This window comes from Typopeltis vanoorti, chromosome 17, assembly GCF_054136105.1.
Source record: "Typopeltis vanoorti isolate ZY-2024b chromosome 17, IOZ_Tvanoo_1.0, whole genome shotgun sequence".
NCBI classification, from domain to species: domain Eukaryota; kingdom Metazoa; phylum Arthropoda; class Arachnida; order Uropygi; family Thelyphonidae; genus Typopeltis; species Typopeltis vanoorti.
The window spans coordinates 5,744,662-5,772,254 of record NC_143565.1 but is presented as its reverse complement, the minus strand read 5'-3'; the positions used below and the strand labels follow the sequence as shown (position 1 = coordinate 5,772,254).

The following is a 27,593-nucleotide window of genomic DNA, read 5'->3' as shown; positions in this document are numbered from 1 at the left end:
CAACATAAAAAAAACTCCTATATCACGGTATCTGCGAATTCATACTCAGATACGGTATAACAATCTCTATGCAAACACATCAAACAGCCACCTAACAAAATTAGGAACATTATAGGAAAATTGTATACACAGTGATTTGGACACTTATACGCAACAACCAATATCCGACCAGCACATGGTGACACACCGAATCCTGAGCATAAAAAACCTGCAACACTACATAACATTAACAAGGAATTACTTCAACATCACCTATCGAAACAACAGAGACACATATCGTATAACACGACCTACAACAACTCTCTACATCCCTACACCCTTCAACAACTCATACGGCTCTTTTGTGAGATCACATCAGATACCCACGCAACTCAACAGCCTACCAAGAAATTTAAAACACATAGATAACTACAGAACATTAAAACACAAACTCTGCAAAATATACCAACAAAGTTAATATACCATTAACACTAATATACACACATCACAAATCACCAGCATCCAATGCCTACATCCCATACATAAATAGTGAAGGCTAATCCCACTCTCTTCATAAAAGCTAATCCAAGCTTCGAAGTAGGTGGGATTAAATCGCCTCACTCATCTACATGTAATCCTTATAATCAAAGAATGCAGATTATGTAACAAAACAGTCAGTAAAGTGTATAACAATAATGAAGATACTGATATTTAAAAAAAAAATAAAATTGTGTATATGTAAATATGCTATATAATAATAAACTATGATATTGATATTGAAAAAAAAATGTACATTTATATTTAAAAAAAAATCACCGTACTCTACATTTGTACTGAACACAAAATGTAATAGTATACTTTATTGTATATATGTAAATACTCCTATTAAAAGAACACATAAGACTACAGTAATAACTTTTTAATTAATAAGGTACAGATATTTCATACTAAAACTAATAGTACATCTTCAGTGTCACAAACAGTTATAGGAATGGAATACAAATAACGAACATTCGGTGGATCACCTATTAAAATACCATTGTTGCCACGTGCTAGGAAATGATAGAAAATAATAATTAATTAATATTTAAGATAATTGTTTTTTTATTGATTACATAAAATAAAAGTCTCCCAGATCTTCAAGTGAGAGAGTCAATCATTTCGATTTAAATTCGGTCAGTGTTAAATAGCTTCACAACTTTCTTTAAAAAGGCTTTCATATTTGAACCTGCTTCTATGGAGGAGAATAGCTTTATCACACTGGATATTATGAGTAGTGTTAATACTGTGTTGTGCTAGACCAGACTTCTGAGGTTTGTTGTATTCAATATAATATTGATGTTCTTTAATTTTTTTCCCCTCAGAATGGCCAGATGATATTTGGTAAATGCCAGCCAAAGATAGCGATGACAGTTTATCTTTTGTAGAAGGCAATAAGGAGGAAATTTTGTTGATTGGAACATACATCAAAATCAATTGGTGCTTTTTCAAAATTCTACCTATAGGTTCTGAGATTCCTGGAATGTAAGGGATTGGAACTCTGTGGACTGTTGAAGAAACCTTAGGTATTGGAACATAAGATTCAATTATCTGTTGGATTTGATTAGGGTTATAATCATTCGATTCCATTAACTTTTTAATGATGGAAAGTTCTTGTTGTAAGATTACTGGAGAAGAGTAAACTTTATGTGCTCTATTAATTAGAGATTTAAGAATGCCAAATTTTTGAGAAGTATGGTGAGCAGACTTTTTATGAATGTATCTGCTAGTAAATGTGGGCTTTCGAAAGACGCTTGTAGATAAGGTACCAGAAGAAGTTAGAGTAAGGAGGATGTCCAAAAATGGTAAAGTACCAGAATTTTCTTTTTCCATGGTGAATTGAATACGTGGGCGAAGGCTATTTATCAGTATGTGACCAAATAGCAAAAACATCATCGACATAATGATACCAAAGAGATGGTTGAGGATGAATGGATGAAAACATAGTGTCTTCGAATTGTTTCAAAAAGTAGTTTGCCCAAGATGGATACTGAGGACTACCCATGGCAGTACCTTCGACTTGTTTGTAGATCTTGTTTTTCCAGCTAAAATAACCTGAATGGATAACAGATTCGAAAATCTGTGTGATATCTGGAGGGTAATCTTCATATAATAATTTGACTGTGTCGGCTAATGGAATATTGGTAAACAGAGAAACAATGTCGAAACTGACTAGCAACTCAGACTCTGATTTTTATATCCTTGATTTTTTCAAGAAAATCTGTTGAATTTTTTGTGTAGGATCTGGAATGTCCAGTGAGAGCACTTAAAGAACATGACAAGACTTTTGCAATTCAATAGGTAAGAGATTCAATGCAATTCGGGATAGGTTGTACTAGATAGCCATCTTTATGGATTTTCGGGAATCCATATAGACGAGAGTTCTTCCGAAGTAGGTGCATAAAATTCAACAGATTTTCTTGAAAAAATCAAAGAGTCTGAGTTGCTAGTCAGTCTCAACATAGTTTCTCTGTTTACCGATATTCCATTAGCCGACACAGTCAAATTATTATATGAAGATTACCCTCCAGATATCGCACAGATTTTCGAATCTGTTATCCATTCAGGTTATTTTAGCTGGAAAAACAAGATCTACAAATAAGTCGAAGGTACTGCCATGGGTAACCCTCTGTCTCCATCTTGGGCAAACTACTTTTTGAAACAATTCGAAGACACTATGTTTTCATCCATTTTTTAATAATTATACTATGCCAACAGGTACCTCTAAAAATATGTAAATACTCTGTATGATGATAAATAAAATTAAAGAAAATTCATAATTTGGAAACCTTGTTCTTGAGACCAAACTTCGAATTGTTATGTCGTTGTTTTTTCCTATATATTTTAGTTATCCCTCTTATAAAATTTCCCTTCAATAAGACCTTGCCCCTTCAAAATTCACCTAACTTTGACTCTCAACTCACTTCTTGTTGAGAGTCAAAGTTAGGTGAATTTTGAACTCACTCTCATAGGGAAAGCTAATCTGTGTCACAGGTCGATTTCTAAAACTTAATCATGTTTTTATTCTAACTACTAAGGTTATTCCTTAATTAAGAACGAATCCTTTAAAATTTCTATCTGGGGCAGCTTCTCTTTCAGATATTGATGAATTTATTTTTTAAAGCTGCGCCAGCCAATATCCTAGGATAGAAGGGACTCTTATTCAGAGAGACCTTCCCAGAACTTCATACTCATTAAACAAACACTCAACTACGGCTATGTAAAATTCAGCTTGCAGTCGTGACCTCTAATCTAACACGATGTACTTTCTATTCCCTCCCGCTTAGGTTCGAGTTTATGAGTGGTAATTTGATTTCACATTCAGGTAAAGAAGCAAAACATGTTTATTGGGATCTTAAAACATTTACAAATATAAATTATCACACACTCAATTAATTCAGTATCATACTAAATCAAACTAAGAGAAACAGGTAAACCCTAAGGCATATGAGTAATAACACTTTCCTTTAAGTTAAACATAAATACACATAATATAAATACTATGAACTTCTTCTTATTGTGCTATCTTCTATCGAAGGTCAGCGACCATCTTGGCGAACAAACTGCGCTCTTGTGCTAATCTGAGCAGTTTTGCACTGCTCTTTCCTGTCCATGTCTTGATGTTGTCAAACCATGATATTCTTTTTCTTCCTCTAGTTCCTTTGCCACCAATTCTTCCTATCAAAATAGTTTGTAGAAGTTGGTATTTGCTGTTTCTCATGATGTGGCCAAGATATGATGTTTTTCGTTTCTTGATTATTTGTACAAGATGTTTAGCTTTGCCAATGGATTTTAAGACATCTTCATTGGTAATTTTTTCTGTCCATGATATCTTTAGCATTCTTCTGTATAGCCACATCTCAAAGGCTTCGATTTTCTTGATGGTTGTCGCCTTCAATGTCCATGTTTCAACTCCATAGAGCAGAATAGACCACACATAGCATTTCAGCATTCGGCATCTGACTTCCATGTTTAGGTCTTTATTGCAGAATAGTGTTCTCATTTTCATGAAGGACTGCCGTGCAACTTCAATCCTTGTCTTTATATCTGTTTCTGGATCCCACCGTTCATTAAGCCAGCAACCAAGATATTTATATCTTGACACTTGATCAATATTTTTCCCATTGAGTGTCGGTTTCATTGATGAGGCTGGATGTTTGCTGATGATCATGTATTTTGTCTTGTTGATGTTTATATTTATTCCTATTCTTTGGCTTTCTATGTATACTCTGTCAATGAGTTTTTGGAGATCCATAATATTATCTGCAATTAGCATGGTGTCATCTGCATATCGAAGGTTGTTAACAATCTTTCCATTTATTGTGATTCCCTCTGAACATTCTTCCAATGCTTTCTTAAAGATTACCTCTGCATATATGTTGAACAGGAGTGGTGAGAGCACACATCCTTGTCTCACTCCTCTTTTGATGTTAATATCACTGGTGGTAATGTTGTCTAATTGAACAGTAGCTGACTGATTCCAATACAGATTTGTTATTAGTCTTATGTCTTGTTCGTCTAGCCTTATTTGTTGAAGGACTTCTATTAAGTTAGTGTGTCTGACTTTGTCGAATGCTTTTTCAAAATCTATGAAACACATAAAGACAGATTTCTGTTTTTCTATACATTTTTGTATCAATATTTGGGTACAGAAAAGGGCCTCTCTAGTACCAAAACCATTCCGAAAGCCGAATTGTGTTTCACTTGGAGTTTCTTCACTTTTTCTATAAATACGATTCTGAATTACTTTCAAAAAATATTTTTAATGTTTGGCTCATTAGACTAATAAGTCGGAAGTCACCACAGGAATTCACTTTGGGTTTCTTTGGGACAGTGATAAATGTAGATTTGAGCCAATCTGATGGAAATTCATCACTTTCATATATTTTATTAAATAGTTTTTCAAGAAGTTTGATGTTATCTGGTTCTATTAATTCTGTTTGCACATCATCTGGTCCACTGGCTTTTCCTGTTTTACTTGTTCGTATAGCATTCTCTATTTCGCATTTCATGATTGCTGGTCCTTGAATGTTATCTTTTATATTTATAGGCTTCTGTCTAGTATCATTGAAAAGTTCCATTACATATTTTATCCAAATTTGTGCTTTATTCTCTTCTTCTAGAACTATTTTTCCATTTTCGTCTCTTAGAGACACTATTTGCTTTTTCCTCAGTTTTCCAGAAATTTTGTTGATTTTCTTATACAATTGAAATTATCATGTTTCTTCTGAAGCAGTTCAATTTCAGTACATAAATTTTTCATCCAATTTTCCTTGGCTTCTTTTATTTTTTTCTTGATGTTATGTGTTTCTGTATACCTGGCAAGGTCTTTGTTTTTGTACATTCTTCTTGTATCAATAAGAGAAAGAATCTCATCTGTCATCCATTCCTGTTGTTTTATGTTATTCACATTACCTACTTCTTCAATACTTGTTGTTACGATGGCATTCTTTAAGCTATTCCAAAGAGATTCCACACTTTTATTTTCATCTATGTTAATCTGTTGTAATCGCAGGTTAAGCTGTGTCTTGGCACTTTTATTTATGTTTGGGTCTTTCAGTTTTTCTACATCAATTTTCTTTTTCTTTTGTGATTTTTTAACTGATTTTAATCTAAGACGTACTTCTGCAACTATGGGATTGTGGTCTGATGAGATATCTGCTCCAGGATAAGTCTTTGCACTCTTTATGCTACTGTGGAATATTTTATTTATCAGTATATAATCAATTTGATTTCTGACAATGTTATGTTGGTTATCTTGAGGCGATTTCCAAGTGTACGGTCTTCTGGGTGGAAGTTTAAACCAGGTATTTGCTATTGTTAGATCTTCTTCCTGACAGAACTGGACTAGGCGATCTCCTCTGTCGTTTCTGGTGCCTAAGCCATGTTCGCCAACAATTTCTCCATCACCCCCTCTTCCCACTTTTGCATTGAAGTCACCCATCACTATGTTTATATCATGTTTCTTTGTTAGGTTTTTAATCTCTTTTAGGTGTTCATAAAACTCTTCAACATCTTCTTCACTTTTGTCAGCTGTGGGTGCATAAGCTTGGATGATATTTATGTTAATGGGGTTTCCCGTAAGTTGTAACAGCATTATCCTTTCAGAAAATGGAATCCAATTTATTATTGATTTATTGATTTCTTCATCTACTATTACAGCTACACCATGTCGATGTTTGTTCTCATCATTCCCAGAGTAATACATTGTTGTATTATCTTGTTGACACTTTCCAGATCCTGGCCATCTTGTCTCGCAAATTCCCAAAATCCGGATGCCCAGCCACTTCATTTCTCTTGTGGCATTTCTTAATTTGCCAGCTTCATACAGAGTTCTGACATTCCAAGTTGCAATTTTAAAAGTGGACACCATTTTGAGCCCGGAGATTCTTCGCACCCCTGTCTCATTTAAGGGACGCCGGGAACTTGGGGCCAATTGTAAGGGTTTGCTCGCCATGGTGGTGGTTCTGGAGATAAGGTAGAGCAGTAGTTTCTCCGTTTGCTTTCTGCTCTGCAGTATTACAGACGTACACAATATAATCATATTGCCATCTGCAAATCTCTGATCACAAGCTTTTCCATCATCATTTGGCTTCAACCTTGTGTCAGTACTGACAATGCTGCTTCCCAATGTCATGGGCAGTGACCCCAGCAGGTGTTTATTTAATGGTGGCACTACTCGCCATGTCACCGAGTTGTCATTGGGCTTTGTGAGGTTTTAAGTGAAACAGAGTTGCCACTTCTGCTCCCCCACGCCCTGATAGCTCAGTCGCTGTTGGTCCTTGGCTGCTTATTCGCCAGATTGCTCTGCTTATATCGCAGCTAGCCTCCATATCTGAAGGCTGTTCCCCGATCCGCCACCTGGGGATGCACTCGGTAGTAGTCAGCTCTGCCCCGGGTATGAACTTCTAATCAATTCTATCTACAATGTTAGTCTCACACATTAAAATTTGTCATATTTATCTATAAACTATTCCAGACAACTTGTCTAATGGAAACCTGCCCATGTAAGATTAAGATGATTACTTAAAGTTCTCTAATAATCTGTTCACATTAGACCAATACATAACTATTTTCTTTCCTCTAACATAATTGGGAAGTAGATAACAAAGTTCTGTACTTGACCATTTCTAGGCTGGAATACCTGATCCATTAGATCCGTTCACCTTTGTTAAACTCGGTTCGGTACTTCCATCAGTCATGTCCACCTGGAGGATCACGGTAGTCGCCTGATTAGGCTTTACTCTGTACCCGACATCGTGTCTTTGTCTATCTGGATCTGCTGCCGATCATTCTTGTCTATTCTGCTGGCTACAAGGAAATGCTCCGCTTTTTCCTTCTGATGGGACACTTAGCAAAAGCTCACAACTATAGATGCCAACATCTCATGTTTGGCACCGTTTGGAATCTATCAAGCATCCAAAGGAAAGGGCTCACCGTCTGACATCGTCGTACCACCTTGAATCAATCAGGAACAAGCAGGTTGAAAGGAGGCGAGAAAAAAAAAGCCACGAGAAATGGCGCAAATGACCTTTTATTCTCTCTTCCTTACGCCCTCTTTTCTGCTGTCCTTTTCCGCATGGTACTTGTCCTCAGTGCCCTTTGGCTGATCTGTTATGCTCCTTCTCCTCTTCGAGTGCATCTCCCATCTAAATTTTGTTGTAGTTGTTACAATTTAGTTTATATAAGAATTTATTGTTATAGTGCTTATTAATGTATTAAGTGTGGTTTTTTAATTTGATGCCTAAATTTGAGAAAAGACTTAGAATAAGTTATAATGACATTTTTCAATGCATATGATTTATACACCCTCCAACTAGCCTGATTGACCAGGTACCGTCTCATCTCTCCAATGCACAAGATTTGAATCCCACTGGAATTAAAATGAGTGTTTGTGATATCTTTATGCTTAAGATAATTTTTTACTGCTTATTAGAAACCTGAAGTGGCTTGAAAAGTACCATGGTTGGACTCTGGAACAGGGTTCCCCAGATTATCTAATTTTTATCCCATTTATGGTACACAATATACTCTTTCTTGGGTGTGACTGACATTAAAAAATATGTAATAGCTCATACTGATGATTTATTTTACTAATTAATATTAATTTGAAAAATAATTATGACAAAGATATTAATTAATATATTTGTGGTATTATTTCCTATGTTATTAGTGACTATTTGTTTTTAATTTTTTAATCTTCTGAGTTCTTATGTAGTAAAGATTCAGAAAATTAAATATTTTAAGTTTAATTTAACTAACTTAGTACTCATCAGTTTTGCAGATGTTTTGTTCAGGTCATTACTATTAATAGTATTCTTTGAAGAAAGTGTATTCACTGCAGGCAATACTTATAGAGAAGTGCATATGTGCAAAATTAGTTACACATATGCACTGACCAATTTTGCATATTATTCATAAATAGAGATTCTTCATAGTTGCTAGAATTCACTTATAACCTAAACTGTATATAACTTAAATGATAAATGTTTACTCATTTGATGATTTTCAATTAAAAAAGCACAAGTTTTAATAATCTACTAGTTATTATCACAGTCTAGCACAATAAAAAAATTCATGCCTAGTTTCTGATCAAGAAAATTTTCCAGATTGGTCTGTTATTTATTGGTTCTCTCATTTGATTTTCTCTACTAAAGCACTCATAACTTCATCAACCCATTGGCCTTTTTCATGCCTTGCTTCACTAATCTTTCATCTCCCATTTTCTATTTATGCAAATAGCTCTCTTTTAGATACCTAGTGTTTTGAGAGAGATTTTTGTTGCACCATCTCCGGTGTAGGAACAGCATTCTAGGTCTGAATAGATTTGGATTTATAGTGTTAGGAGTTGAGCAGAAGAGAAGTAATGTTTAGAATGAAAAAAGAATATCAAGCTTTTTGCAGGTTAAAGAGGTTATAGTTTGTTTATGCCAGGTTAGGCTAGATGTGAAAGTCAGTACAAGAAGAGAAAACTGATTTTGGATGCTAAGTGGATCATTATCAAAATTGAGGAGAATGAGGCACAGTCTTTTCTCCAGGAAAGAAGGCAAACTTGTGTTTTGGTAGTAGTAAAATTCACTCAATTATCTTCACCCCCACTTGAGAATGGCTAGAAGATCTGTGTTGATGGCAAAGGCCTTAGAAGATCTTGAAGCTTCAATCTTCTAAGTACTACGAAGTTCTTTTAAATTGACAAAAGGTGAATTTCAAAGCATGTTTTTAATACCATTTGCAACAACCACAAATGGAGATTTGAATTACTTGTCAGCTTCTAGAGTAGTTTCTAATGTTGCTGGTGACATCAATAAATTATTCATTAATATATCTGGCTGGCCTTGAACTTTTTGGTATTATCTAAAATCACAATTTTGCCGTTTCTCATAAGAACTTGCCATTTAAAGAACTTTTTTTCATTATATAGATAGAGACTTACATTATATTCATTTTAAGGCTGGTAACAGAATTCATTTTGAGAGCACCAAAATACTGTTCCAAGCAAACCCCCCCTCCCCCCCACATTTCATTTTCAGAACTCATTATCAATGCAAACAAGAACAAGGCTGTAAGTATTAAGATAAAAGAGAATATTGCAGGAAGATTTTCTTAATGCTCCATGCTACTCTTCTCTCCGCTTTTTCTTCTGATCTCACTGCTAGCCAGATTAATAAGCTCATTGCAATGTTTCTGGTTAGGATAATAATTTAAAGAAAAAACTTAAGACCCTTCATGCACATCCCTCAAATATGGTTCTTTCCAAGAACACAATTCCATTAAGACCCGTATTTGTTGTCCTCTTCTACTCATATTAAGAACTCTTTGGACTTTAAAAACCAAATTTATGTTCTTCATTTAAGCCCCTCTGATGTTATGATCCACTTAGATATTGTGTTGCTTGTTAGAAACACTCCTTTGACATATACCATCAGTAACATAAGTTTTACATCAAGTATCATGAGACCGAACAATCTGACTAAATTTGCTAAACATGTCATTTATACCAAGCACAGAGTCTTCCGAATAACACTAAAATCATACATAAGATTTCTTATGGAAGGCTTATAAGGAAACTTGTGAAACATTACTTCATTGTCCAAAGTTAAATAGTTCTGATGGTCTATTTTTGTCTCCTTTATGGGAGATAGTTAGCATTCCATACTTCATTTCAATGGTTCTAAAGCACTTCTGGTTGAATCAATCCACATAATTGGTCTTCCTTGTTTTGCTATGTTTTGCTAATCTTTCCTCATTTGTTCTATTTAATTGACCATACCACCCTTAGATTAGCTCTGCTGACACATTCTTGAATGCTAACAGTGTCATGTTTCTTTCTAATATCTTCATTTTTAATGATTCTGCCATTGATGCCATCGGTTTATCCCCTAATTTTTCTCAGAACCCTCATTTCTGTAGTGTCAAGTCTCCGATCAAGTGCTTTATTTCTAACTCAACTCTCAGATCCATAACTTAAAACCAGGTTGAATAATCTCTTATTAAATCTAAATTTATTCAGCTTGTTCCCAACTAGCTTTGCTTATTCTGTTGTCTATTTCCAAATTTAATTTTCCATCTTCACTAAAAATGTAAACATACAAACTGATCAACTGGTAGACAAAACAATAAGGACTAACAAAAGTGACAACTGTTACGTAGTTATAGAAAAGATGAATGTTATTTTAAAATACAGTAGACGGCGCTTATTGTGATCACTTTGGGACAGTCGCTTTTTGATAACAATAACTTTGCAACTTTCTTTGAAAAGGCATTTATATTTAAAACTGCTTCTTTGGAGAAGACAAGCTTCATCTCAGATGATACTGTGTTCAGTGTTCAATACTATGCTGTGCCAGACCAGAGTTTTGAGGTTTCTCATTCAGTGTAGTATTGATGATCATTAATTCTTTTTTTCCACAGGGTGACTTGTCAGTCCAAATTACAAGGAATCTGGTAAGCGCCAGCTAAAGACAGAAGCAACAGTTTCTTTTGTAATTGGTAACTCAGAAATTTTGTTGATAGGAAAACATGGGATTAAGATGGTACTTCTTCAAAATTCTACCAATAGGCTCAGAAATTTCAGAAATATAAGGGATTGGGACCCTGAACTGTTGAAGAATCCTTGGCTGTTGGAACATAGGAATCAGTTATCTCTTGGATTTGATGAGGATTGCAACCATTTAATTCCATTAAAGTTTTGATAGAAGTTCTTGTTGTAGGTGTGAAGTAGAGAAGCACACACATTATGCACTATTAACAGAAACCAATTTTTTGGGAGGTGTGTTGAGCAGACGTTTGATGACCGCATCTACCTTTGCTCAGAGTTGCCTGGTGTTGCACCATCTTACCTCGGTCCTGAAGATATTTTCAGGTGCAAACTTAGTTTGCTTACACTTGGATAAAGGATTAAACTAAATTTATTATAGTCTAACCAAGTGAAAAATAAACTTCCAACATCTTTCTCTAAATCCAGAGTAATTCAATAATAAGGTGGTACACCTGTTGGCAACTTGTATAGGTAAATATGACCACTCCTATTGCTTCTGCCTTAGTATTTCCACGTTTGGGTCTGCCTCCCACTGACGAGACCTCAATAAAGGTCGAAATCTGTCTGGGTAGTTCCCTTAATGCATAACAGTATACATCTCCGCAAGGAGATGTGCTTTGCATTATGGGAGATACCGAGACAAGGAGTGATGAGAGCTTGGTCCACCTTTGCTCGGAGTTTCCTGGTGTTGCACCACCTTACCTCAGTCCTGAAGATATTTTCAGGCGCAAACTTTTGTTTTACTTACACTTGGATAAAGGATTAAACTAAATTTATTATAGTCTAACCAAGTGCAAAATAAACTTCCAATACCAGCATATTCTTTTTCCATAGTGAATTGAATGCATGGATGAAGGCTGTTGATCCGATGTAAGAAAGTGGTAAGTTCATTTTCAAAATGGGGTCAAACAGCAAAAATGTCGTTGATGTAACGAAACCAAGGAGAGGATGAATGGATGAAAATAAGGCATCTTCCAAATGGTTCAAAAAATAGTTTCTCAATGGTTGAGATTACTCATGAAGGCTACACTGCCTTCAATCTGTTTATTTATCAGTCTTTTTTTTTCCAGCAGAAATATCCTGATTATATAACAAATTCAAAAATCCTCAGACCATCAGGAGGATAATCATACATAAGATTATCCTCATGATCTAGTAAACTTATTCTGTTATCTGATACTTTTAGTTTAAATTAAGGTGCCTCCATAGTGCCAGTAGGAAGAATAATAGGACATTGTGCCTTTTGACTGGAAACCATCTTCCTGTACTTCCTTCAATTCTAACTGCCGACTTACAACTCAAGTACAGACTAAGTATTGCTTGATATAATGCCCCATTGAAACCATATAACTGCAGCGTATTGAATAGCTTCTCTCTTGGCACCTTGTCATATGCCTTTTCCAGATCGACAAAACTTAAATACAGCTCTTTGTTGTATTCCCATGCTTTCTCGACTATTTGTCGTAAAGTGAAGATCTGATCCTGACAGCCTCTATTTGGCCTGAATCCAGCTTGTTCTTCACCAAGCTTTTCTTCCACAATTCTTCTCAACCGTTTCTCAAGTATACTTGCATAGATCTTGTCAGGAACACTCAGTAGGGAAATACCTCTGTAATTCTCACATTCAGTTTTATTTCCCTTTTTATATATATGGGTACTATGAGAGCTCTACTCCAATCATCGGGAATTCGTCCCTCTGTCCAGGCTTTCTGAACTATGCAGTGCAGCCACTGTAAGACTCTTATACCACCATACTTCAGCATTTCTGGTCGAATATCCTCTACTCCTGCTGCCTTTCAACATTTCAAGGTTTTATACATATCCATACTTGAAGTAGATGGCTTTATCTACTTCAAGTATGGATATGTATTCCTGACTGCATGCCTGGTCAGTGTTTTTTACCACTGTGCTGTCATTACTGCTTGTTTAATGTAGCAGTTTTTCAAAGTAATTACTCCATACTTCAAGGATATCTTTTTCTCCCGTTTTCATGTCACCTTTATCATCTCTAATTCCTTTTATAGCACTCTTTCCTTCATTCTTAAGCTTCTTCAACAACCTCCAGAATATTTTGCCACCTTCTTGATATTTATTTTCTATATTCTTGCCAAAGTCCTCCCATGACTTTTGTTTAGCTAGTTTTACACAGTGTTTAGCATTCTTGCATTTGTCTCTATATTCTCTAAGAGCACAAGCTGACTTATTTGCCAGGAACTTTTGATATGCTTTCTTCTTTTCCTTCACTGCCTCTTTAACTTCCTGTGTCCACCAGGGAGTTCTGATTTTTTTATCCTTACACACAACTTCACCACATGCCTCTCTGGCTGAATCAATCAATGTTTTCTTCAGAGTTTGCCACTGAATCTCCAAGGTTTGATTCCTGTTCTCAAACTCTTTCATTTTTTCTTCAATAATCTTTGTGTATTTTAGTCTACAGCTCACATCTGAGAGCTGCTCAACTTTTATTCGCTTTAAAACTTTTTTACACATTATTCTTTTCAATATGAAATTCAATTTTATCCTGCTCAAGACTAAATAGTGATCACTTCCAATTTCAAATCCTCTGTACACTCTGGTGTCCTGCACCAGGGAGAAAACATCACTATCAACAATAACATAGTCAATGAGTCTTTTCTTATTCCTTGCCTCTTCTCTCCATGTGAATTTGTGCACATTAAAATTCTATAAATTCAAAATATAGAATAATATAGAATTTTATACACTTCACTATTTATTTGTGTTCTTCATTTTGAGATATTAAAGGAAAATTTAAAATTTGTTTTTACAGAGGCTCCACAACCACCCTCAGTTCCTCTTGTTAGTAAATCTCAGATTCAACCACGTCAAATAACTTTTAGTTGGACACCAGGAAGAGATGGATTTGCCCCATTGAGATATTACACTATTCAGATAGCTAAAAATCTGGGCCCATGGAAAACTCTTCATGTAAAAGTTGATCCAACTTTAACAACGTATACTGTTTCAGAGTAAGTTCAATATTCAATAGAACTGAATTTAGATATATATGCAAATATTAAGATACCATGTTTTAAGATATTGTGATTTCATCAATTTTATATTTTAAATGTAACACACATATATATGTGTATTACATTTAAAATATAAGTAATATGTATATATTACATGACAAGTATGAAATATTTCAAAGGTCATACTGTACTTATATTCTTTGTCTATAAATCTGCAGTTTAACAACATCTGATATTTGATTTATTGTTCAGTGAAGGAGAATAAATGTATTAATATATATCTTAGCCTTTTATAGACAAAATATCTGTAGACTGATTGTTTAGTACAAGTATGTACTTGAACAGTAAAATGTAATATGAACCATGTCAGATGAGAGTTGAACAAATATTAACTGCATTATCTGGAAATAGGCCTTACAAGACTCCCAATATGCAAATAATTCAATATACAAAAAAAGCAATACCTCTTTTTATTATTGTGAAGTTAATTCAGAAAAAATGGCTTATTTTCTCCTGCTTTTAAAACAATCAAGGTGGGTTAATGTTATTGTATGATAAATTTAAATTATAGTGAGTTACATGTAATATTTTTATATTGCTCATATAACATACAAGAGGCTTCATAGCTTATAGCAAATAAATGGTGAGTAGACTGGGATCAAGAGCAAAGTAATTGGTTGATATTCCTCTTACAGAGCTGAGGCAGAAGGGACGGGGTACTTCATGGGGAAGACTTTTCCACCAACCTGAGGTGGAATGAAAGATGACTGAGAGTGGCTGGTTTGGTGAGGTCAGCAGTTCAACTGCTGACATCTTGTAAAAGGCTGTTGAGTAGTTGTTGATGTTCCAAGTCTAGCAGAAATTGTGGGCATAATGAATGCTAATTCTGCTGACCATTGCCTATGGAAATATCTGTAGAAGAGACACAGTACAGAAATTGTCTGTGAGAGAGAGAAAAGTTTTTAATTGTAATGCTCTCTTCTGAAGAACAACAAGAATTTTTAGAGGTTTTAGGTATACCACACCAAATGTGAGAGCAGTATTCCAACATTTGGCAGATTTGGGGAATTTGTACAGAGTCAAACAGTAAAAAGGAGAGAGAGGGAGACGAAAAGTAATGTATTCAGTCAAAGGATGTTAATTTTTCTGGAAGCTGAGGATGCTATAGAAGTGATTATGCTAGAAAAGGCAAGGAGTAAGAGTCAGTCCAAGAAGAGAGATCTGATCTTGTTAAGTTCAGCATTGTCATGGCTACACTTCCTTGAAGTCTCAACTAACGGGATGCTCATGGTATGGATTCCACTACTGTTGATCAACAAGGAACCCTTTTATTTATTCCACTTAATCTTAAGACACTTGCCATGAAAATGCTTAGAGATTCTCACTTAGTTCTTAATATCTCTTTGGCATTTGATTGGGTTTGGCACATTGGCCTCTTAATTAAGTAGACCATCACATGGTCTGTCCTCTTGGGTTCTGCAACTGGGTTGCAAGCTTTTTGTCTTTTGGTGGTTCATTGATCTTTGTCTTCAAATTTTAGTATTAGTTCCAAATCTCCATAGAGGTCAGACTCATTGCAGGAGGTCGAATACTTACAAACCCCAGTCACTATCATACCTTAATTTGAACACTTTCAATTTTGGAGTACTCACCGCCTGCCAAGCAAAAAATCTTTTTCATCTCTTTACTTACTCGACTCTTGTACAGCTCTTAGGGATGATCTTTAGTTCTTACATCACCCATTATTCTATGCAGTAATTTCCCTGTGTCTATTTGGTGAGCCCTCTCTCTAGCTTATATAACTCAATCATATCACTCCCTCCTCCTCCTATCTGTCAGATTTTTGCAATTAATGCTGGGGCATAAAGCTCCATTCTTTTACCTACTCCTTTGTTTTCAAACATTTTTTTCTGAATAATATATATATGTGTATTTGAGTCTACACTTCACTTATGAAAGCTACTCAACTTTCATTTCTTTCAAAATTTTTTTACACTTCTTTTCAATAAGAATGTGTTCGATTTTGTCCTACTCAAAAATAAATCGTTATTGCTTCCAGTTTCATATTCTCTGTATACTCTTGTGTCTTGAACAGTGGGAAATCATCACTATCAACAATAACATAGTGAGATTTTTCTTATTTCTTGCATTATCTCTTCATGTGAATTTGTGAACGTTTTTTTAGAACACAGTGTTAGTAATAACTAGTTTATGTCCTGAACAGAAATCCACAAGCAGGTGGTTACCATTGTTATTAGCTTTGCTGTTTTCTTCAAATTTTATCAAAACATTTCTTTTGGTAATCTGGTAATCATTTTCTACTCTACTGTCATGGACCACCTTTTTCATCATGTCTCTATTTCCTAGAGTAGGTATTGGAAAATTGCTCTAGTTCTTCCTTAGTAGAACCTTCGTTGGGAAAATAAGCATAAATAAAAGTCTCGTTGTCCAGTTCCCCATCGATATTTGCTCACATCACTCTACTTGATAATATGCTATTTAAGATTATTCTTATATTTAGTGTTGAATACCATAGCCATTCCTTTTTGCTGACTTGCTGCCGCCTGAATGTAACATCATGTTGCTTAGAAAGATCTTACCTGTTTTTGTCTTCTTTGTTTTGATAACACTTATGTTGATCTGTTACTTATCCAATTCTTCTGCTAGTTCCATTTCTTTTCCACTGATACTTCTTATGTTGATTGTGACAATTTTTAATTCTGCTGGTATCAAGTTGGGATATGTACTGGGATTTTTTCTAGTAGCTGATATTTTTCTCATCCTACTTTCCTGACAAATACAACAGGTCCTTGTTTAACTGGTCAATGCCCCAGCCAGCACAAAAATGTATCTTGTTGTACCATCATTTTGGATTGTGGTTTAAGCCAGTAAGGATACACTTTGTTTGATAAAAATCCCAAATTGCCTATCCATGCACATTCATAATCCGGCTAGTTACCTAATAAGATGCACCATAAGAAAATAAGGATTGGACATCAGGTCAAAAGCCTTGATTGGTTTCTACATGAAGCTGCATGAAGCCCCCTTCCCCAGTTATTCAGCTTTCAGCCTTAAGCACAAATTTGATATATGCTTGTGAATGATTCTTTGTGCTCTTGGCATTATTGTTCACAATATCACCCACATTTAAAATGCTAGTCTTCTACAAAGGGAGGCTTCTCCTTCACGATGTTATCACTTCCTGGGCCTCATGAGCATATTTCTCCAGTTGGATCCTATTTGAATGTGGTAATGATACTGTTGAATATTTCTGGAATTTGTCTCTAATGGCACTAAATCTAGATGTGCACTTGTGTTGGATCCCCAGCTGTACCAGAGTCAAGAGAAGCCAGACTGCAGAAATTCACATTATACATTTATTTTTTATATATACCTTAGGAATTTTTATATACAGAGGCTGTTCAATAAGTTATAAGACTATATTTATACAGAAAACAGATTACCTTTAATCGTCATCATTTTCATGGTCTTTATCGAAGTAACTACCATGAGACGCGATGCATTTGTCCCAACGTTGCGTCCACTTCTTAAACACATGTGAAAGTCCGTTTTTTGAGAGTTCTTTCAAAACCACATCTGCAGTTTTTTACATATGCTTTGTTGCTTTCGAAATGGCGGCCTCTTAGTGGTTTCTTGAGCTGAGGAAACAGCCAGAAATTGCACAGTGCGAGATCAGGACTGTATGGAGGGTGTGGTAGGATATCTATGTTGTTCTTCTGCAAAACGTCCACTACACAACCAGCAATATGTGGCCTTGCATTATCGTGGTGCAATAAGAAGCCATTCTTCAGCAATGGACGCTTCCTTTTGACGTGCTGTACCATTGTCCGTAAAACATCTGCATAGTATGAACTGTTTACAGTATTCCCGGGTTCTACAGCGTGTTGGTAAACAATGCCTTTGTAGTCAAAAAAACATTATGGTCATAACTTTACCAGCCGATTTTACAGTTCTTGGTTTTTTTTGTGGTAGGCGAAGACTGATGTTTCCATTCACTGCTTTGTTGTTTCATTGTTGGGTCATAATGATACAACCAAGCTTCATCTGCTGTAATGATGTGTTTTAAGAAGTTGTCGCCTTCTCGTTCCAGTCTTTCTTTCCATTCTTTACATCAGGTGGATGTGTGCAGTCAAAAAACATTATGACCATAATGTTTTTTGACTGCACAGATCCACTCGATGCTGCATTTGCTCCGGTGTCAAGAGTTTGGGAATCCATTGGGTGCAAACACGTTTCAGTCCCAAATGTTCAGCCATGATTGAGTGAACACTTCCCACAGAAATATTCAGGACAACATGCAGCTGGCGTACTGTAATTCTGCGATCATCCTTGATGATAATCACTGCTGTGTTGATCATTGTCTCTGTGATGGATGTTGAAGGTCTTCCCTCACGTTCAAGATCTTCCACATTTTGCCTTCCTTCCTTAAAAGTTTTATGCCAGCGAAAGACACTTGCCCTCGACATTGCTTCATCGTAGAAAGCTTCGCGTATCATGTTAAAAGTGTCCGATGCCGATGTTTGCAAATGCACACAAAATTTAATTGCATAACGCTGTTCCAAGGACGCTTCCATTTCGACGACTGGTCGCGGCTCGCAGGCGCGCCGAAACAAGCTTGCACTCAAGTCATGTGACACTCTGGCACATCAGCCCGTATACGCCATCTATCAACATCTTTTGTTAACAGACAGCAACATTTCTTTATTCCACAGAAATTAATATTATGATGAGTGGTTTCACGACAGTAAAATTAGTCTTATTACTTATTGAACAGCCGTCATATATGCAAAAAAGTTTTTGTTTTACAGTATAGATATGGCGTTTTTATTTTCAACCATATCTTGGCACATTATAGCCATAGATGGTGATGTGCCTACCAACCATCTAGCTCACCAAAAAGATCTCATGTCAACTTTTGTTATCTTATCCAGATAATACCTAGATATGGACAAAATCTGATTTATCTTCTCTGGTTGACATTCATCTTTGGTCCTTTCTTGCCATAAACATGCTTCCCCTGTAGGATACTGACTTTGTACAATTCCAAAATCTACACACAACCTTAGAAATACTAGGCTGACATTGAGAGCCCTAAAAATTCTTGTGCTCTCCAGAAGAGGGTAACAACTGATGATTCTCTCTCTCTCTTTCTTTTTTTTTCAGGATTACTATGTGTGTTGTTTCAGAGATAGTTCTGTTTCTTTTTTAATGTGAGTGGTAGATGGACAGGATAAACTGTACAACTACAAACTAGGAATCCTTTTCATCTTTATTCTATTTGCCTTTATTCTCTGAAAGCATCACGTCTATATGGTGTGCTCTGAGTACTACAGTTGTCAATAGTTTCAGTAAATTAAATAAAATAATAAATTATAAAGAAATAAAGTTACTGCTTTAATAATAATAATAATAACAAACTTGCCTAATGGCAACAAATTACTGGAAAGTCCTGATCAAAAAAGCTCCATTTTTATTAATTTATTTATAATTTTTATACAGTCAGCAGCCTTATAAACTCAAAGAGCTATCACCCACCTAGAGCAGGCTTTTACAAACATCCATGTCCATAAGGTGGGATTCCAGCCCACAACCTATTGGTTGGAAAGCAAGCATGCTATCCACCTAGCCAACTAGGCCAGTATAGTTAATATAGTTGAAATACTATATTAAAAGAAATTAAAACAAATTAAAAGAAATGTGGACCCTATGAATTTGTTATAGTAAGAGTTGACTATATTTATCTCTTTTTCCTTAAAAATATTTAGTTTTTTCCTTATTCACCACAAAATGTTTAAAGCAGTAAAGATTTTTAAATGTGGCCTTTGGTAACAGGCTTTCCTGTAGTGAGCATTTGATATTATTATCACTTTGTGCAAGTGATCACATCTACTTTTCTTCATGCTTAAAGATGATTCTTAATTATATTTTGTATTGTACTAAACATATTATTTATGTGAAGATATATGAATTTTCTTTAAAAATGTTTGTTTATTTATTTAGATTAAAGCCTTTCACTCCATATAAATTTCGTATTCAGGCTACAAATGACATAGGTGCTAGTGGCTGGAGTCCAGAGAGTAATATTACATATACGTTACCTGCAGGCAAGTGTGTTTACAACAGTTATTATAAGCATCAGTATGCCAGATAATTGCCATAAATAACAATAGTTAATCTGTTTATTTTTCAAGCAGTCTTTTTTTGCAAGCGAATTAGGCAAGTCTTTACTTTCTCCTCACCTGTTTAGTATCTGTGGTGAGGGCATCATGTGTGCAGCTTCAGATGAGCTTAGCACAGGAATTAGGATAGGTAGCAGATTGATTAGTAATTTGAGGTGTCACAGACCCCAAAGATTTTAAATTGACTAACTTTTTAACAATGCGTGGCAGTGAGTCATGCCTCAGTATAGCTTCCCCTCCCATAACCTGCTACTTGACACCATAGATGGCAGGCTGTTGCGTGCAAGCAAGTTTGATGTAGGACCCCACCTTACTAACGGCCGGGTTAAGTATGATGATACAGTACTACAGACAATAAGGTCCTTGACAATAATGAGATAAGTAAGAACAGGACTTCAACTCAATTCTAGCAATACAAAGGTTATGGTTCTCAAAAGAAATTTAGACAGGGAAGCTCCTGAGAAACAAGTGCACCTTAACAGAGAAAGAATTGAGGAAGAAAATATGCTCGAGTACTTGGGATCCATTATTAATGCAAAGAATTGCTGTTCAGAAGACATCAGAAAAATATTAAGAATGGCTAAACCAACAGCCAGAGACTTGGCTAAAATTTGGAAGGATGGATCTATCTCTACCCAGAACAAAGTTGAAGATTTTGAATGCAGCTGTTTTTCCAACAGCAACTTATGGATGTGAGACATAGAACCTGAAAAAGTCTAATAGGAGAAGGATAGCTGCTTTTGAGATGTGGCATTACAAAAGGCTGTTGAGGATATCATATACCGAAAGGCAGTCAAATGGATAATTCTAGAAAGGGTTGGTAGAACTTTATGGCTTGTTAAAGATGTTGACAGAAGAAAGCTGAAATACTTTGGACACATTGAAAGGATGGAAGGACTTCTCAAAACAGTAATAGAAGATAAATTTCCTGAAAAAAGAGCAAGAGGCAGACTGTCAATGAGATGGATTGTATGTCTGGAGTGACTAGTCTCAAGAGAGTTCAAGTCTCCAGAAAAACATACAATAGGACCATCTGGCAAAGACCAGTGTGGTACATCACTGAGTAATGGAGTGACCATACAGCATCCAATGATGTCCAATGAATAGATGGATGGATTTTTCTCATAATACAATTCAAAACATGGTTAATTTCTCTCTCTCTCTATCGATCAATCGATGACAGTGCTATCTTTGGGCTGTGGCAGATGATAGAAAAGTTTCAAGGGAAACAATGGGAGCTACATCTGATGTTTATTGATTGGAGAAAGCATACGATAGAGTGCCAAGGCAAGAAGTGTGAAGGTATCTGAGGGAAAAGAAGTTATCGGAGGAATATGTGTGGTTGGTGCAGGAGATGTACAGAAATGTGAAGACTAGTTCGAACCTGCCTGGGAGAAACAAAATTTTCAAGTGACAGTTGGTTTGCATCGAGGGTCAGCATTCAGTCCATTCCTGCTTTATTGTGATAGAGGTGGTGACGGAAGAGGTGAGAGAAGACTCGCCTTGAACAATGCTGTATATGGATGACATCATGCTGTGTGCAGAATCGAAAGAAGCGGCAGCTAAACTGGAAAGATGGAGGAAAGTACTGGAAGAGAGAGAGAGAGGTATGAGGCTGAGCAGAAGTAAGACAGAGTATATGTGTTGCAAAGTGGATGGCAGCCAAGAGACAGATCTGGAGCTGGAAAGAAAATGTCATCAGGAAGGTTAGGGACTTTAGATACTTAGATTCAACAGTGAAAGAGGATGGAGAATCTGAGAAGGAAGTGAGATGCAGGATACAAGCTGGATGGAGGAACTGGAGAGAGATGGCTGGAGTGCTATGTGATAAAAGGGTGCTGACCAATCTAAAAGGCAAAATCTACAGGACACTAGTGAGACCAGCTATGACGTATGCTATGGAAACTGTGGCCCTTAGGAAAAATAACATCAGCAGGATGGAGGTAGCAGAGATGAGAATGCTTAGGTGGATGTGCAGTGTGACCAGAAAGGATCGTCTGAGAAATGGCTATGTAAGGGGGGGGGGGGGAACAGTAAAAGTTGTGAACTTAGGAGCGAAGATAGAGGCAAGATTGAGATGGTTTGGTCATGTGATGAGGAGGGAGGACGAGTATGTAGGAAAAAAAGGTTATGCAGATGGATGTGCAGAGGAGGAGGAAGCGCAGGCACCAAAGAAGAGATGGAGGGAGCTGGTGGAGAAGGACTTGAGGATGAAGAACTTGGATGTGGTTACAGCCTAAGACAGGAGGATGTGGAGGAAACTCATTAAAAACAGCAACCCTATTTAAGTGGAATAAGCTGCAGAAGAAGAAGAAAATACAAAATAATATTCCATGCTCATGTGGCTCTGTCTAATTACATTGGACAGACTTCGAGAAGCCTCGAAATCAGGCAAAAGGAGCACATTGGCTATGTCAAAAACAACAGACAGGACATTTCTGGGCTATCATCTCATTTCTCCACAACTAACCATGTCATCGAGTGGGACAAAAGCTGTTCCCCCTACTTAGAGGAAGATTACCATTCAAGAATGTTCAAAGAAGCAGCCACAGTCGCTCGTTCTACTGTGAACCTTAACAGAAATCAAGGCCTAATACTGCCAGAGATATGGAAAACCCTAATCAGAGCCTTAAAAATGGAAGAAATGAACTTTAATACAAACTACAGACGGTTCCTCAGCAACAGCTAGCTGATCTTGTACACGCGATACGTGTTTCACTCACGTTCGATACTATTTCATTTGTAATTATTCTAGTCAGTTTTTATTCTTGTCAGTTTTGCAGTTACACATAATTGTGAGAGTGTTTAAACCTATATGTTAGTGCCCTGAAGAAGCCAACAGATAAGTGTGGCAAAACTAGTTGGTCCAGTTAATTAATAAAATATTGATCAACACTTGATCGGTTAACCAAATATTATTATTTACTATTTATGATCAAGAAAACAACCTTCATGATGAGAAAATACAATCCTTTCAATTCATCAACAAACAAATCAGGTCTTCTCTTAGTTTTTTATTCTTAATTTTTAGTTTAATGAATGGTATCAAAGTTAATTGCATATTTTTAACATTAAACTAATGCAATAAAACTAAAGAAGTAGTCTAGCTACAGTAATAGAAGTACATAAACAAGCATCAAATGTCACATAGGAAGATTTAGAGTAGTTTGAAGATGGTTATGATTTGCTATAATAATGAGCTTTCTAAAGAAAAGATAAATTGCATGAATCAGCTTCCTTTTGACAAATTCTGTGAACTTGGAATCTTGACGCCTTTAGACAAATGTAAAGATTTTTTGTTTATAATGTTATTTCTATTGGCACCCCCCCACACACACCTCCTCTCAAGACAATGTCTGTGTTACAGAGAGTGATTTGATGTGCTGCTGTTTGGTTGGAAAAGACGTAGGTTGAAATGTGTAGTTACATGACTAGCATATGTGTAGCAAGATTCCCCTAACACTTGCTACACTAGTCTTGAGAACATACAAGTAACTGGCAAAAATATGTTTAATGGGTGGAATGGATTGCGTGAATTTAACTGGTCTTCTGTGATCACCACTGGAACTTTGGAGACGCAAGTAATAACGATGATCATAATAATTGTTGCAATTTTCTTTTGCTATCATAAATACATTTCATTAAAATGATTTGCATTATAGCAGAATTAAATAAAAATGTATTTATTATTTTCTCTGTTTAATGTTTTTATTTCATATCAGAAATAATTGGAAATGTAAGTACCTTTACCTAGAAGAGTGAATTTAAACAAATGTAAAGATTTTCATTTATAATGTTATTTCTATTGACAATCCTCCCTCCTCATCCCCAAGTTAAATGATTTCAAGATGTTTGATCATACTTGGAAATAAAGTTATTGTGCAAGTTAGGGTGATGTTTATGAAATATAATTCAGATACAGTTCACTTAAGTCCAAGGTAAGGTATCGCATAGGGAAACTTGCAGTTGTTCTCTAAGGAATATAGAAAACTGACCAGGACATCTGGTCCAGTGCCCGGTTCTCACCTTCTTGTGATGCATCCTCTACATGGATACTGAATGAATGAGGCTGTTTTGGCAGGTGATTCTGTATTCTTGGTTCTTCATGATGGTACAACATGAACAAATGTTGTGTTAGCCTGGCATCATCCAGTTAAGCAAGTTAGGCCTTCCCTTTGCTGTTTTTCATCAGAGAACCAGAGCAAAGAATGAAAATCAATTACTGAACCTCAAGTCCAATAGAATTGAAGACAGGCATAATCAGCATTACATATATCAACAGAAAAGAGGTAGAACTATAGAAATACTACATTGACATAATTGGTTTTTTAATTAGTAATTTTCACTCACACAGTATTACTTTGCTATAGGTTGCACAGCCTCATGAATGTGGGAATAATATTTAAAAAAAAAAAGGGGGGGCATTCTTAAGATGAAAAAGACTAAAGCAGGTGAGATACTTAATAAGATGCTATATTCAAGCTGTAAGAAACAGGGTAAGGAAGGAGTATCTGTAACATTTAACACTAAACAGAAAGCTATTCTTGTTTTCCAACAGGCAATTTCAAGCAGAGTGATGTGGTTAAATTTCAAAATGGACGATGAAGCTTATTTGTATCCCTGTGGTTTCATAGATGGTTCTAGTTGAGAAGTAGTGGAAGAATTTTTTATTTATTTTATTTTTTCTTTCCATTGTGATAATTTCTGTTTTTATAACAAGGCTTATAAAATGGATTACTGGTGTCTCTAAATAATATATGAGTTTTGCAACTTAACTGCTTATTTTTAGAGAGCTAATGGGCACAGCAGAAGCAGTAAATATGCCAGCCTCTAGCAGACCATAAGCAGACAATCAGTGGTGGTAAAGATATTAGAAAAATTGGTCAAAGATAATTGAGGAACGGGATAAGAATATGATACTCAATAGGGAAGCATGACTTTAAGTGTAGGTTATACCTTAGTAGTTTATTCACTTTTTATAATAGTGATGGTCGACTTGGATAAAGGAAATAGTTACATGATGATACAGATGAATTTTGCAAAGGTGTTTGACAAGATACCACTCTGTTAAAAAATTGGAGCAAATAGGAGTGGATGTGAAGCCTTGTGATATAGATACAAGGGTGACTGATGGATAGATACCAAATAGTAATATATTAATTTATACATAAATGATTTCAGTTGAAATATTCAAAAATTGGGTGCTAAGCTGACATGTGGGCACCATATGCATTTTGAGGGGGTGATGTGATAGAGATAATTTTTGAAATTATCTCTATTTTTGAAAGCATGTTATAAGTTATCAACTGAGGAAAATTTTTATTGTATGGAAGGCGGAGAAAGGGCAAGGTAACATCCATAGAAGTTTACTTTGTGTGCAGTTAAGAAAGGAGCGAGAGCTAGATTTTTCTCTCACAGAACAAAGCAATGAGCGAGTGGAACAGTTTGCATGTTGATGTAAGGAGTGCATTTGTTGTGAATGAGTTTGAGTTTATGAGAAGGTATGACATTTGGTGCAGGTGATCTATAGCTTCCCTTGATAAGTCCTTGATCCTCTGGAGGTTTCTGATAATAATATAATACTCTGCTTTGTATATTGCATATACAAAGGTTTATATTTGTGTAATGAACTGCAGTTATAATTTATCCAGTAATTGGATAAGCAAACATCGAAAAACAGGATAAAAAAATTCACTATTATGGAGTACGTAATATGCATTATATGTAGGAGCATTTTTATTAATGTGTGTTTATGTATGCTGGCTAATAAGTTTTATCGCTTGCAGCTCCAGATGATCCTCCAAACTATGTCCTTGTAACTCCATATACACCTACATCTGTGCGAATTAGATGGGAGGTAAGAATATTCAATTAAATATATTATGAATATGAATTTAAATATATTATCGCCATCATTAAATTCCTAATATGTATCCTCAGTGGATTTGCAGGATATTATGATAGCACTACATAAAAATTTTACATTGTTAGCAATTTTAGCTTCGTATCTATAATTTTGCTCCAAATTAATTTATCTTCTCTCAGGATTCCAATACTGTTAGATCTTATATTTAACTTCTAATGCACTTATTGTATAAATCCACCTAGATCTTGGTCTTCTTATGGGTCTTCTTCACCATCTTTGGGGGGGGGGGGGGGGCAGTTGTTTTGTTGACCTCTCCTCTCCTATTATGTTTAAATGACAAACCCACATTAGATTGGATCTGTTCACACATTTCTGAATGGTAACAATGTCAAGTTACCTCTTAATGTCCATATTTTTAATATGGTTTTACTATTGGGTTCACTCCCATAATTTTTATCAGAACTCACATGATATTTTCTTTTTTATTATATATAGATTCATTCAGTTGACTGCTTACTATACCATACCAGTTTGCTAATTTTGTTTTCTCTTTCAATATTGAATTTGCCATCTTCATTAAAAATTGTGGCTAAATATATCTGAAATGTTTTACTTGTTCTATAGTTTCTCCATTCAGAATGCAGTTGATGTTGTCAACATTTCTGCCTATTCTCATCTTTTTATTGCTGATTTCATGCCAAATTTATTACAGCTGTTATTCAAAGTAGTTGGGGAATCTTGCAAACTTGTACTGAATTTATTTAAAATTCAGTACAATTTAGATATCAGGCATAATGCCATTTTCCTTCATAATGTATATCCTTGTCTCACACCTGATTTAATGTGTAGCTGCTTTCCTGTGAGAGGAGAGGTAGAAAAATCAATAGGATGGCTGAAACACAGCAAGAGTCCTGGTAATGATAACATCACTGGAGAAATGATCAAATATGGTGGCGAAAGTATGGTTACAGAAATGCACCAACTATGTAATATGGTATGGAAAGAAGGGAAAATGCCGGAGGAGCATTTTCCCTCCCCAGAGGAGAGGGGTGAAATCGATATTAGTGGCATTATACAAGAAAGGAAATAAGCTTAAAATGTAAAAATTAGAGAACAATTGCCTTGACAAGTCATCTTGATAAGGTTGTTGATGATGATGATATTGACTGAAAGATTGAGAACACAATTGGAAGCATACCTTACAGACGAGCAAGCAGGATTTAGGAAACACAGAACTACAATTCAACAGATTTTGACAATGCAGTTAATAGCAGAGAAAGCTAGGAGAAAAAACAAAAATGTGTATACCTGCTGTGTTGTTTTCAGAAGGCATTTGACAATATCAACCAGAAAGTGATATTAGCATTGCTAGAATCCTATGGAATTGACAGAAAACTAATAGCTATATTAAAAGATGTTTATAAGAATGTAGTTGCAGCAGTTAGAATAGGTGATGATTTGGGGAATGGTTTAAAATAAGC

The 27,593-nt window shown here is 35.6% G+C and overlaps 1 protein-coding gene across 1 annotated transcript in view; it reads left to right on the top strand.

The window, feature by feature from the left end:
• sdk (sidekick cell adhesion molecule) overlaps positions 1-27,593 on the top strand; it is a 496,543-nt gene that overhangs the window by 326,278 nt on the left and 142,672 nt on the right. Inside the window, exons 24-26 of the mRNA XM_090407513.1 lie at positions 13,845-14,043; positions 20,068-20,171; positions 26,033-26,103. Coding sequence (XP_090263639.1) covers positions 13,845-14,043; positions 20,068-20,171; positions 26,033-26,103 — 374 coding nt within the window. The remainder of the gene's footprint in view (positions 1-13,844; positions 14,044-20,067; positions 20,172-26,032; positions 26,104-27,593) is intronic.